At 40.7% G+C, this 13,187-nt stretch overlaps 1 protein-coding gene across 1 annotated transcript in view; it reads left to right on the top strand.

Annotated features, from left to right (window-relative positions):
- Positions 1 to 13,187, top strand: part of sema4ba (sema domain, immunoglobulin domain (Ig), transmembrane domain (TM) and short cytoplasmic domain, (semaphorin) 4Ba) — a 42,167-nt gene that overhangs the window by 21,507 nt on the left and 7,473 nt on the right. The window contains exons 3-8 of the mRNA XM_061077078.1: positions 8,150 to 8,310; positions 8,524 to 8,586; positions 9,513 to 9,611; positions 10,117 to 10,228; positions 10,429 to 10,545; positions 11,146 to 11,303. Of these exons, the coding sequence (XP_060933061.1) occupies positions 8,150 to 8,310; positions 8,524 to 8,586; positions 9,513 to 9,611; positions 10,117 to 10,228; positions 10,429 to 10,545; positions 11,146 to 11,303 (710 nt within the window). The remainder of the gene's footprint in view (positions 1 to 8,149; positions 8,311 to 8,523; positions 8,587 to 9,512; positions 9,612 to 10,116; positions 10,229 to 10,428; positions 10,546 to 11,145; positions 11,304 to 13,187) is intronic.

Here is a 13,187-nt window from a genome sequence, read left to right as displayed (position 1 = left end):
TATCAGGACGGATCATGGGTTCAGGGAGTGGGGTCTGCATCTGCTTTTCTTTTACTCTTTTGTTCCAGGCTTTAATGCAAACCATGCTGAACGGCTTAGTGTGTTGGAACGCTATTTAAAGGCACACCTATAAGCCAGTTATGTTGCCCGTCTCCGCCTGTTGATCTGCTCAGCCCTCTGTTCGACATCATGCGACAGTCATGCTTTAATTTTGTGTAGCCCCCGTGCCCGCAGCCACAGTGAGAGTGAAGCGTTTCAATTATTTAAAAGCTGTCATGTCGAGACCATTTGAATCAACTACCCTCAAGTAATTCAGAACGACAGTGGTGTCAAGTGAGATAAAGGTTTTTCAATGCTGTGCTGGTGCCACACAGCTGAACAGCAGTTTTTAATGTGAAGGCTTAAACATGCTTAACTTGATTTCAGTCCACCACTGAGGGAAGATATGTGAAACGTAATGAGGATGAAACTATACTTACATAATGACTGATCGGGTATTTTCATTAGTGGCAATTAGAGCTCAATGAAAATTAACAGCCCAAAGGGATTTTGTAAAAATTATAATTTTGATCAATCAACGGGAAATGGTATGATAATATATGAAACATATATCAATATGAAAAATGTCTTTGTTTCTGCTTTAAAATTTAATGTATTTCTTTGTCTTGTAAAATTATGAATTCAATATTTTTAGATTTTCGAATGGCTTTTCTGTGCCTCTGGTTATATTTCAGTTCTTTCTTAATTTATAATCCTAATTTCTTCTTCTGAACAGGATAATTTTACTTGTCAACTTAATTTAAGTAGATGAAGGTTTACTTACATGGTTCTTAAAAAGGGAAACAAAAACATTTGACATCGGTTTTTTTTTTTTAGATTTCCCCTGATTCAATAGTGTCTGATTTTTCTGAATTTAAACAAGCACCAGTGACATATTTTATGATGCTGTAATACTCAGTAATGGATTAAGTGTGGATAAGACTGATAAGTGTCCATCTCAGTGACTGTTTTCATTACATCATGAAAAGTCAGATCATTTATCCTGATATTGCTGATGTTTACCACACTCGCTCTGTCCAGTCCTCCGGGGAGCGAGGACATAAATCAAACTCAACAGACCCAATAAAAACACTGCCACTGCTTCACTTGTTCAATTTCAAGGTGTAGTGAGGACATGGTGACTGTGTCTGCTCCTCCTGTAAATACACAGGTAACCTAACATCAAGCTGATCCAGTTTGAAACATGTCGGGACTTCATGTACAGTCTCTGAGATCTTGATACCTCAGCCCTGTTTACACTGAGAGAGGAGGTCATGGAGTGTTCCTGATGATCCAGCAGCTGGTTTACATTATTAAGGCTGATCCAGGGTCAGGTTTGTTGCTCCCTGACCAACAGATTGCCCTGTCAACGTTTTCCATGGGAAAAATATCTTTTAGGAGGACTTAAGGTGCGGGCTCTTTAACAAAAGTACAGGTCCGTAGATAAGGGGGGAAAGTGTTTTTAAAGATAAACTGCACCGTTAAACAAGTTTTTTGAGCTGTAAACCAAATAATACGACTATACCGTGATGAAACAAATTAATGGTGGTTTAATGTTAGATTTCTCAACAAATTTAAATAAAATCGGAATAACATGGGTACATCTACATCATGATGTTGACTGGTCAATTATCATATTGGAGAAATGCTGTTTATAGACAATATGTGGTCTGTTCTTATTCCAGTTGTGTAGCGTTATCTACAACACGAGTTCTCTAAGGGAGACAGTGAATCTGCATCTCCCACACACACACTGGGTAAAGGACATTATATGTGGGATGGCAGTGTGTCGCCTCCTCAATCCTCTGCTCAGTTTTTAGCTTTTTTCAAAATCACACGCTGGTGGAATAAGGCTCAGAGCCGGTGGTGTAGTTACACTTTAAATGTTAAGATGTTAATTAGCTTGCGTACACTAATAAAGTTTACCACCTACGAGCCTGTTAAATCTCTTCCCTGCCCCTGCACTTTACCGCTAAACTTTACTATCTCCTCAGCTTTTAAAAAATGACTCTCCAGCCTCTTTTTCTCTAAGCTGTGTTCGAGATTTCCACCAATCCCAGCATCAGCGTGACGCAGCGGAGACAATATCCTGCTAACAAGATGTAGCTCCACACGTTACCAATACAAACAGCAGGCTCACAGCTTGCCTAATGAATCTCCTGGTGAATTGACCCTCTCGGCCTGTTGTCTTGATGCATGCCAGATGCTTTAGTCTCTGTCCTTCAGCTTCCCAGGTCCTCTCTCCCACACAATTACCCATTCAGCAGCAGCAGCAGCAGCAGCAGCAGCTCTTAATAGCTAGTTTAAAATTACTGGGGGATAATTTCTTCAGGGCTCCAGTGTGGCCTGCTTCCTGTCTCTGATGTCACCAGACAGTTTGGTGGGAGCTCTGGTTGTTGCTCTGACACAGGGACTCCCTTTGGCACGTCGGCATCCTGTGGCTGCGACCATAGCTTCACCCGCAACAGCGGCTTTAAATCACTTCTTCTTAAAGCAATTGGATTCACGAGGCTTCATCCAGAGTAAAGTCCTTGAACAAAGTACAGTAAGCAGATGAAGATAAAGAGATTTGTGCCTGTTGTCTTTTTGATCAGCCAGAGTAGATTCTTTCTTACTCTCTCTTAATTATAATTTCTTCTTGTGTCGTGATCTTCACCTGGTTTATTTTCTTATGCTGACGTTTCCTGGTTCGACTGTAGATCCTCGTCGTCTTTGACAAACTGATTTACGTGTCCTTGCTCAGGCGTTCTCACCTGACACCATCTGTTTATCAGATGAATAAAGATTCCTTCCTGTATGATGGTGCCAGCACGGTACTTCCTTTTAATTATGGAGGAGTCAGGATAAACAATGGGTGCTGACTACTCATGAAGAGAAGAAATCTTTATATATTTTTTCTATGTTTAGAACGGCATAGAACCATTCTGTCGTATAACCTATTTTTTGCAGGGCATCCGTGTTATTGACTTCAATTTTTTAACAGTTTCTGCTTCTTGCTTCTACATCAAATGTTACTGCTTTAAAGGTCCAGTGTGTAAGATTTAGGTAAAGGAATTTATTGGCAGAAATTGAATGTAAACTAATCCTTGTGATGTTTTCACTAGCACCTTTTTATTTAAATACTTATAAATGTTTTTTACTGTCGTCCAAACTTGACGAACCAAACACCTTTTGAGTTTCTATGACAACTGAAGACTACCATAGGTTCTCTTTTGTGTTGGGGGGGTTCGGGGAGGGGTATTCAGCTGCAACGTGCAACTTCACCACTAGGTGTCACAAAATCGTACACACTGAACCTCGCATTAGCCTTGCAAGAGCAGGATTCCTTCAGAAATGAGAATTGAGGTCATGTTTATGTTTATGGACTTGCTCTTAATCTGGTGAACATTTTTCTTGGGTCATCTCCAGGTGTACTATGACTAGAACTCATCCTTTTAAAATTACAAACTGCTTAAACTCAATAGTCAGGAAAAGTTCCTTGTGTTTAATGTTGACAGAAATCTTTGTTTTGATCTTCTCTTAACAAGAACAAGTTCATTATTGAACAGATTCTGATCGAGAGTCTGTTGCAGAGTAAGCTGGTTAATTCCCTCTTGTGCAGTTTGTTTATTTGTGACAATTCTTCCTTGAAGTTCTGTTGTACGTAAATGAGAGCGGGTTCTTTAAATGAGGTATGCAATCGTCTGAACTCCTCCACATACAGCTGTAAGAGCTGATAAAGTAGGCCCTTCGTAGGAGGGGCTACTGATTTCATCAGTTATTCTAGCCCTACAAAAGAAGGCACTTAGATCTCTGTCACCAAAGGACAAATTACTCTACTGTTCCCCTTCGGAGGGGGATTGTTCACGCATTTAATTATCCTCCTACTTTTTTAGACACGGACCCGTCAGGAAATCAGCTGCAAAAAAATTGTAGAAGGATCCCTTAAAGCCCAATATAATTAATTTCCCCTCTTAATAGATTAGAACGCCAGTCTGGGCGAGTATTTTAGCCCATTTAGCGGCATCATTTGCAGAAATTACTTTTAATTACATAATAATGGCAATGATCTCACATTGCTTACAGCTGTCAGAGGTTGAACCGCGGAGTGTGCCCTTGTATAAAGGGTCCCAGATGAACCACAGAGTCTGCTCTCTCTAACTCAAGCAAGGGTAACTGCGATACAGTGAAGTGTAAAATCCTCCCGTTCTGCCGGCTGGTTCCAGTCAGACACGTTCCTCAGTCACACACTGAGGGTTGTCTATCTGCTCGACCCTGTGACCAGTGTTTCCATCATCAGTGCAGCAGAGAGTCTAGTGCTTTTCCTTTTTCTCTTCCATCGTCGTTTAACAAGAGGGTTACAACGTATCTGCTCCCGAAAGCTGTTTCTCCTCTCGTATTATAGAGGTTAATTAAGTGGTTTGCCGTGGAAAGAATTTAAAAGTACAGTTGAAAAACTTGACAGTAATTTGCCTTCGCACAGACAAAGTCCCACATGCTCAGGATAATCCACAGACCTGGGAATCTTTTCTCCTGTAGAAACTCATTGCAGTGAAACACGTTGACAGTCAGACAGGCTCCTTTTAAGTTTTTCAGTGTCTAAATTGTTTCTAATTACTAAACGTTGAAAGATTTCTCAGAACCTCTGCAGACGGGGGTAAGTAAAGTAATAAGAGCATAAGTGAAAAGATGGATAATGAGTTAATGGATCCTCACTCCGGAAAATCTCTGGAAAATTGAGGCGTGAAATTTGTCTTTCACATACGTAGAACACAGCTGAACCTTGTCCGGTCGGGGTCAGACTCGTTCACAGCAACAGGAAAATGTCTGGAACATTCAGGAGGGGTGGTGTCTGGGGAAAAGCAAACAGGAGGCAAGATACTGCACATTTTACTTGGAGCACTGGTAGGAAAAGTTACAGAAAATGTCCGGAGCAGCGGACTCTGACATTTGCCCCTCCAGAAAATGTCAGAAATTCAGTGCTTGTGTGAAAACAGCTCTTGTAAAGTGTTCGGCCTTCACATTGAGATTTCTTGTGTCTGAAGCTCTTGAACCAGCCCTAAAACATTGAAATACACCCCAGAAACTCATGTCTCCAACAGACTGATGCACCTCAATTGTTTTCTTTTGTCCTGAAAGTTCCTCTTACAAGAAACACCAAGATGAATGAGGCCAACAACACATTTCCCTCCTTCAGTAGTGACGTGACGGCCACTTGACACTGACACTGTGTATACAACAAAGAACAGAATGCTCTTCCTGTCTTTAGCTCTTCCTCTGAACCGTCCTGTCGGTTTCCCCTATTCCACCCATTTACCACAACTTTTCTGGCGCTGCATTATCATGAAGTGGCCTTGTCAGGACTCAGCCTCAGGCATTCAAACAACAATAGAGGGGATTCTTAAAGATACTGTGGTGGATGCTGAGTAGAGGGCAGGGCGAGTTCAAGTAGGATCCACTGGTTAGTTTCTGATTGTGCTTTTGAGGTAACTGTCTGGACACTGTTTGACCTCCGGAAGTTATTCTATTCTGGGTTTTGTGGTCGTTTGAACCGGGCTGGTGTTCCTCTGCTTTGGTCTCCACCAACTCTCGAGGGGAAACATTTGGCTCTGGATCACTTCAGCTAAAGTTACATATTGCAAATGAAACAAAGAAAGTGGCTAATACAGTTCATACACTGTCACTGTTTGTATACACTATTGACTACAGCGGCTTTAAACTTCCAGCTCTGACCTTGAGGCGTAGATATTGTTAATAGATAGATGCTGTTAAATTATACCCTTTAACATTGACCTGCCCCTCAGAGAAATAAACAGTGGTGAACCAACATGTCTACACTGGTAATATGATGAATGTTTTTCCTGCAGTTATAAAGGGTAAGCATTGTTGTGCGCTCATAAACTCGCCTGCATCTCTTTAATGATGCTCAATTAGGGGCCTCATTGTTTCTCTCCGAAATCTGTGGTCGCTAAGTATGACAGTGGTGATCTGACTCCAGAGACTAATTGTGTAGATATCCTCCCTTAAAGCTTTCGTTTTGGACTTTGGCCTTTGTCTTTGCCTCTCTGTAAATCACAGTTAGATTCACTCAAGGTTCTGTGGAGAGGGGGAAAATGTTGTTAAACGCCACCAGCGCATCAGGACTCCATTTATCCCATAATGAGTGAAACGGAGATAGAACAGCCCCGGTGGGTTCCCGCACAGTACGCAGAGCAGAGCCTCTTGTGGTTTTACAGACACATTTAACTACAGTACGACCGTCTGTTGCCGTGGCAATGGATGGCTATTAACGTGTTATTTTCCCAAGGGGGAGGAAGTCGCTCAACCTCCTGTACCTTCCCACCGAGGTGAGGTTATGGCAGGTCACATTGACTGCAGGGTACAAACCACATAGTATGCTTATTATCAGGAGAACATAATGACACCTTATTCTACCCGGACCAGACTAGTTTTATGCAGGGAAGTGTCATAAATGTGATTATTACCACCAGCGGCAGTCGGTTTTAATCCCGTGTGAATCTGTCACCGATGTGATGACAAAGTGAAAATAAACCTAAAAACTCAGCTGACTCAATATTATATTACATTTAGGTTGAAGGACCCATTCGGTTTTTGTAATGCTCCAGATCAGGAGACGGATCTTTCTTTAACACTGCAAGAGAGAGTGTAATTCACATTTGACACTAATTTCTCAGGGAATAATTCATGGATCTTCGACCAAATCAGGTATATTTAGTGAACTATGAGTTTATGAAATTTGATGCAGCTCATAAGGGGACTGTATGGTACAGGCGGAGGTATGAGCTCGACTAAGTTCCATTATAGTTAGAAAATGAAATGATTCAAATAATCATGATTTTGTTATGTTTGCCATAAAGGTGGCATTTTGCTAATAAAAGTATTTTCCAAGCTTCATGGGTGTCTATGTGAAATTGTATTCCATTGAGATATTATGGTGGGAAACACTATGTTAAATGAATGATGGCATTAGTTGGACTGATTCAATTTGAGATATTAGGAGGCGACCCCCAAGAAGAGGGTCCCATTAAATTTAATTAACCAGTAATAATTAACTAGACCCTGAGAAGGGCCTTGGTTTCCTTGAAAAGTGAAGCATAATGTTCGCCCCTCCCCCTGTCCCAGTAATTCCCACACAGTCCCTTAGAGGAGCAGTTTCTATTTAAGTCAGAGAGAACATCCCTGTATTGACAGGAAATCATGGCATTGATAAAAACAATATTAGACCTTCCTCACTGTAATAAATTGAGTTCTTTAGAGTTATATTTTCCTCTTTCTTCACATTTCGGGGGCAAAAGTCGTGTTTCAGAGCTTCAGTCACATTCAGTTTCCATCAGCTCTCTGCTTCTGTTTATGCTGGAATGCAATCAAGGAGAGTTGTTGAAGCTGCTGCAAATCTGAGATACAACAGCAGTGATTAGGAGAGTTGATGATTTAACCCTTGGCTTCAGTCAGGAGGTGTTATTGGCTTAAATCACTCACTTCACTTATTATACTTAATGAGAAATATGAGGGACTTTCTCTTTCTGTTTTTCTGCTCCTTTCTCTCCTCCGCCCTTCCTTGTTCTCTGATGAGAACACACACACACACACACACACACACACACACACACACACACACACACACACACACACACACACACACACACACACACACACACACACACACACACACACACACACACATGTATTTCCAGTTATATTGAAAACTGTGTGAGGCCCTGCATGGTCCTTGGTTGTGTTGGACATCTTTTGTGGTGGGTTCACTGCCCTGTCCAATAATAATGTAACAATATCAACTGTCTAATGAAGTAAGGAGCATTTCTTTAAAAGTAAAGTAAAACTAAATGATGACAGTGAAGAAAATGAATGCTTTTTCAAAAAGCATTTTTTTAGTTTAAGGATGAGAAACTTTGAGGGCTTTGGCTGAAGGTGCTCATTACGTGATTATCATTCCTTTGGACTTTTATCTGTGATGCACATCAAACGTTGTGACCACACACAAATGTTAATTAGGGAATTCAAGTGCCCGTATGCATTTTCTGTTCTCTGCAGCTTTTAATGGTTTTTCACATAATACATAATAAATTAATCGTGGCTCTCTTGTGTTCAGATGCGAAGGAGAGGACGACCAGAGGCTTCTCAGTCGGCGGGGTCTCCAACTACACCTCCCTCCTCCTCAGTAAAGAAGACAACACGCTGTACGTCGGCGCTCGGGAGATCCTCTTCTCTCTCAACCTCTCTGATATCAGCGCAGTCAAGCTACAAAGAAACGTAAGAGCCGGTGTGCAGGCGCCTGTAAACTGCACCACTATATACAGTATGATACACTCCATTAATATGAATGGAGTTATAATAAGGTCCCAGAGGTGCAATATGGATATATGGTTATAAATTTGATATGATACAAAAATTGCAGTGTGAATATTATACACACTTCACTGTATTGAACCTGCAGTGTGAGTCTGACGTGTTTCTGTCCCGCAGCTGACATGGACAACTCCGGAGAAGAAGAGAGAAGAATGCGGTTTTAAAGGCAAAGACCTGCAAGTGAGTGAAGTGCTTTTAAATCACAAGTGGCTGATTTCACTATTTACATGACTGCAGGTTTGTTTTGTTAGTTAAGTTGACCATTGTTAAATGGCACTTTGGAAAAAAAACTAATCCATGTCTGAACTCTGGAAATTTCCTGTCGGGTTGTAACTTTCCACTCTGCAACAATGGGTTTTTCCCTCCGTCCAAACAAACTTTTCCTCTATTACACTCTTTCTTTCCGTCAACCTGCTCCACCAGCACATTTATATGTAAACACACAGACCAAGAGCATTGTGACATTATCCTCACGTCACTGCGAGGGAGCAGATTATCAGAAGAAGCAGAATACAATTTGAATATTGAAAATCAGTTCAAATTGATGGTACAAAAATGCAAAAATTTGATTTTCAGTATGATACAATTTGCAGTGCCACGTGCACTAGATTAAGAATTTGATGTTTTTGTACTTCACTGGGGGGAGGTTTGTAGACCTTTTAGTTTTGTCTTTGCATTTTTGACTTCATTTTATAATAAATTTCTGTAAATTGTTTATTTGGCATAGAAAAAAATATAAACATTGAAAAATTACAAATAATAATACACAGTGTAAGGGGAGGCGGAACACCAATTGCACTCATTTTGAATTACGTATGAGAGTCAACAAATGAACACCAACATATATAGCCTAATAACAAATATTTAAAAAAACAAACTAAACAGCAACACTACTATCAACACAAATGAAAGAAAAATAAACATTTAAACAATAAAAACCTGACACTTAAACACTCTTTTTGAAAATAAATCAGCATATTGTTTGGGGAAAGTTGATAAAATCCTAAAACAATCAACCCTATTTATCTGCAGCCTTAATCCTCACATGTTGTGTATATGTATATTTAAGCTTTGTTTAATGAAACTTTTTTCTGTTTCTAACTCAGACGGATTGTTTCAACTACATCAAGATTTTACTCCGTATGAACAGCACTCATCTGTACGTGTGTGGGACCTACGCCTTCAGCCCCATCTGTGCTTACATAGTAAGTCTTTATCTGAAACTGTCAGATGTGTTGCTGTGCGCAGCTTGATCATGTGCATCACTTGCTCTCTGAGGATCTCCGAACTTGTATTATTCAAAAGTTAATTTCCTCTGTTGGAAGACTTTTTATTTATTAGATCCTGGAGATAGAGCCTCTAACATCTGACTCATGCTGCTTCCTGCCTCTCAGCTCACTTAGCAGTCTGGCTCAGCCCCTGTCCAGCTACAATAAAATGTGCATTATTTTATTACATCCTGTGCCGGAGGGAAATGGATCAAAATATTTGCCGCTTGTAATCAGATCAAATCGGAATCAATCCAATTTACAAATTCTTTCCTCTAAATCATTTAAAAGCCTTTTAAATAAGTTCATAACAGGGACGACCGGTGTGTCAACTCCAGCCAAAGACTGACTCACCATATTGTTTTACTGAGGGACAGATCAGTCCCCATCAGAGCAGGTTACAGTTCTATACACTTCTACTAAAGTGATGTGTCTTCTCCAGAATGCCGCCGACTTCTCCCTCGTCAAGACTGACAGCGGTGAGATCGCTGCAGAGGACGGACGAAGCCGCTGCCCGTTCAACCCTGAATACAAGTCCACGGCCATCATGGCGGGTGGGTAAAATCAAGCTATGTTTAAATGTTGTGATTAGTAAAATCCACTGTGGGGATTTGGGGAAGTTACCAGATGCAGGTGGTTGATATCAAGACAAATTGGAGCACGACCTCTGGATTTCATTACTGTGTGTGACGCAGGAGCTCGTTCCCTCATGGTAAACACTGTGATTACACCGGTCTTCCTCACTGTGTTGCAGATGGGGAGCTGTATGCTGGGACAGTCAGTAGTTTCCAAGGAAATGAACCCATCATTTACAAGAGTCTGAGCCAAGGAACAGCACTAAAAACAGAAAACTCCCTCAACTGGCTTCAAGGTAGGACACTGTTGCTGGATTACAATGATTTCCATGATAACTTCATATAGTAAAAGCTTTATATACAAGAATATCTAATTCCTTATGAGATACGTGATATTCTCAAACAATGCTTGACTAGTGCAGTGCTTAACAAGCCAGAGCTACTTATACCTTGTCATTAGTGAGTTTTCCAATTCTACAATATACAGTCACTTTTTATTGTTTGTGTGCAGAGCTTTTTATAAACAGTCAATGGTGCAAAGTGAAGTAAGAAAACTTTATGTTCATCCTACCTGGTTTATCCCCCTGAAGATTTTATATATTTTCAGACCCAAGCGCACAAGTTTTCAAAATAAAAGCTCTCACACTGCCTTCCTCGGGCAATTTACAATAAACATTTGTGTCAAGCCGATTAGATGAACGGTTCACGAGAAATGTTTTCTTCATACAGACAGACGTAGATGGAATAAGCAGGTAGATTAGAGATGTGTAGTTCCTGCTGCTGATGGATATTCCGCTCATTGTGATGATGTCAGAGGGAACAGGGACGTATCCCTGGATGCTATGGGTGCACATACTGGATAGTTGACCATATTGTTCGTGCTGCTGCTCTTTCAGACCCGGCCTTTGTTGGCTCTGCCTTCATACAGGAGAGTCTCCCCGAGGGCAACCCGGTGGGCGACGATGACAAGATTTACTTCTTCTTCAGTGAAGCAGGAAAAGAGTTTGATTTCTTTGACAACACCATTGTGTCACGCATTGCTCGCGTGTGTAAGGTGAGTGATGCTTGAAAGCAGATGGTCCGTCTAAAGCGGCCTTTTTACCCTCCAATCTCTATAGGAATCTATAAAATCAGAAGTGGGGGGGTTGTGCGTGTTTTGTGTGTTTGTGTTCAGTGCACGCTTCATTCAGTTGTTTCTGCTTCTTCTGAAAGCTTCTCACAGATTTGAAATATATATAAAATGTATAAATATGTACAGTAGGAGCGTCACTGCCCAGTGACGCAGGATCTTTGGCTACAGAGAAACATTCATCGTGCATGTTTACCTCTGTTTGAATCTTGCTCTCCAGATCCTCTCCTCCCTTTATTCTTATCGTGTTTCACCAAATATTTACGTTCAGACACGACTTCGGCATCCAACTCACACAGAGTGGCTCAGGATTCGCACAAGATCCCTGCGCAGGAACAAGATTATCACCTGCTGAAATACCTGAGGCCTTATAACCAGACTGCAGACCTCACACAGTCTGAGTCTGTATCAGGCCGGCACTCGTCTCTGTGGAACAATTTGTCCCGGCACGAGGAGGAAGTTTGACATTCACCTCAGAGATTTAGAGCGCCATTTCAGAGTGGTCGTGCGACGCCATCTCACCATGTTCATAAACGCTGATCACAACTTTTTAGGCACCTACAGAAAGTGTTGTTCCTATTTTAATGTAAACTGTCTCGTGGTGTGTGTCCTGACAGTCTTCCAGCAGCCATAAAGGCAAGACACCACCTCTTATTAACACATTTAAATTCGCTGGAACCTTATTTGGCTCTTAAATTACATACATTCATAAATATCAGTACCCTAAACATGGCGGATGCATTTCATCATGATCCATAAATCATTCTCTGGGAAATCAACGAAAATGTTTCAAAATCTCAAAATCTTAAAGAAAGGGAAAAATCATTCCAATTAATGGAGTTAAATAAAAACCGACTCATGTGGCATTTTGTTCAGGGGGTTTTGTCTCATATGGTTCAAATATGTCCTGAATATAAGCAGTTTTCCTCTAATTGCCCATATGGCATTGAGTAACAATGTGTCATTTTTTTAGAGCTGGCTTCCCAAACAAAACAAAATCCAACAGAAAATGTAAAACAGAAAAAAGCTTTAAAACGAGATCAATTCTTTGATGATAGATGATGTCAATTGAATTCCTCTCCATGTGTCTCATAATCATCTGTTGGACTTATTACGTTGGCTACAGTCCGCTCTTTGTTTATTCCAGTGTTTAGTACACAGGTTCCAATTCATTAAGCTTCGCTATGGAAGGATAAACAACGTTAAGCTTGAAAAAAAATTAAATAAAGCATGTGCTCATTTACAGGACTGTTCGACTTCCCAGAAAAGAAGCCATTACTGGCAGCCATTTTCATGGTATTTTTTTCTAACAGCCTTTTGAACGATAAGGGATTATTGAATGGGACGCATCGGCTTCAAATATTTAGATGTCGGTTTAAACATAAAGTGGCTTCAAACTATAAAACAAGGTTCAGCGAGGAGAATGGGAATAAACTGTATGTAGTTTATTACCACAATAGGTTTTAGCTTCAGAACCTCAGTATTGCTCATGTGTCATCTCCTCTGATTAATGTAAAGCCAGACTTTTATGTATCATCTAGTTTTTCTCTTTGGTCGTCTGCTCTGCATATCTTTAAAACTGCTGATTTCTTCCAACACCCAACTTTCCTCTTGTTAGATATTTTTCTATGAGAAAATTAAGAATTCAAACCATCAGATCGTCTCCATTTAGTCCCTGAAGATTGTTTCACACTCAAACATGACGTTTTGTAAATCATGTCCACGCTGATGTTTGAAGATGGTTTCTGGGCAAATTAGTCTACATGTCAAGGAAGTCCTGCGTCCGCTCGCATCACTTTGACGGCTCAT

This window comes from Limanda limanda, chromosome 8 (genome assembly GCF_963576545.1).
Source record: "Limanda limanda chromosome 8, fLimLim1.1, whole genome shotgun sequence".
In the NCBI taxonomy this organism is placed as follows: domain Eukaryota; kingdom Metazoa; phylum Chordata; class Actinopteri; order Pleuronectiformes; family Pleuronectidae; genus Limanda; species Limanda limanda.
Note: the sequence above shows the minus strand (reverse complement) of the source record. Positions and strands in the feature narration are given on the sequence as shown.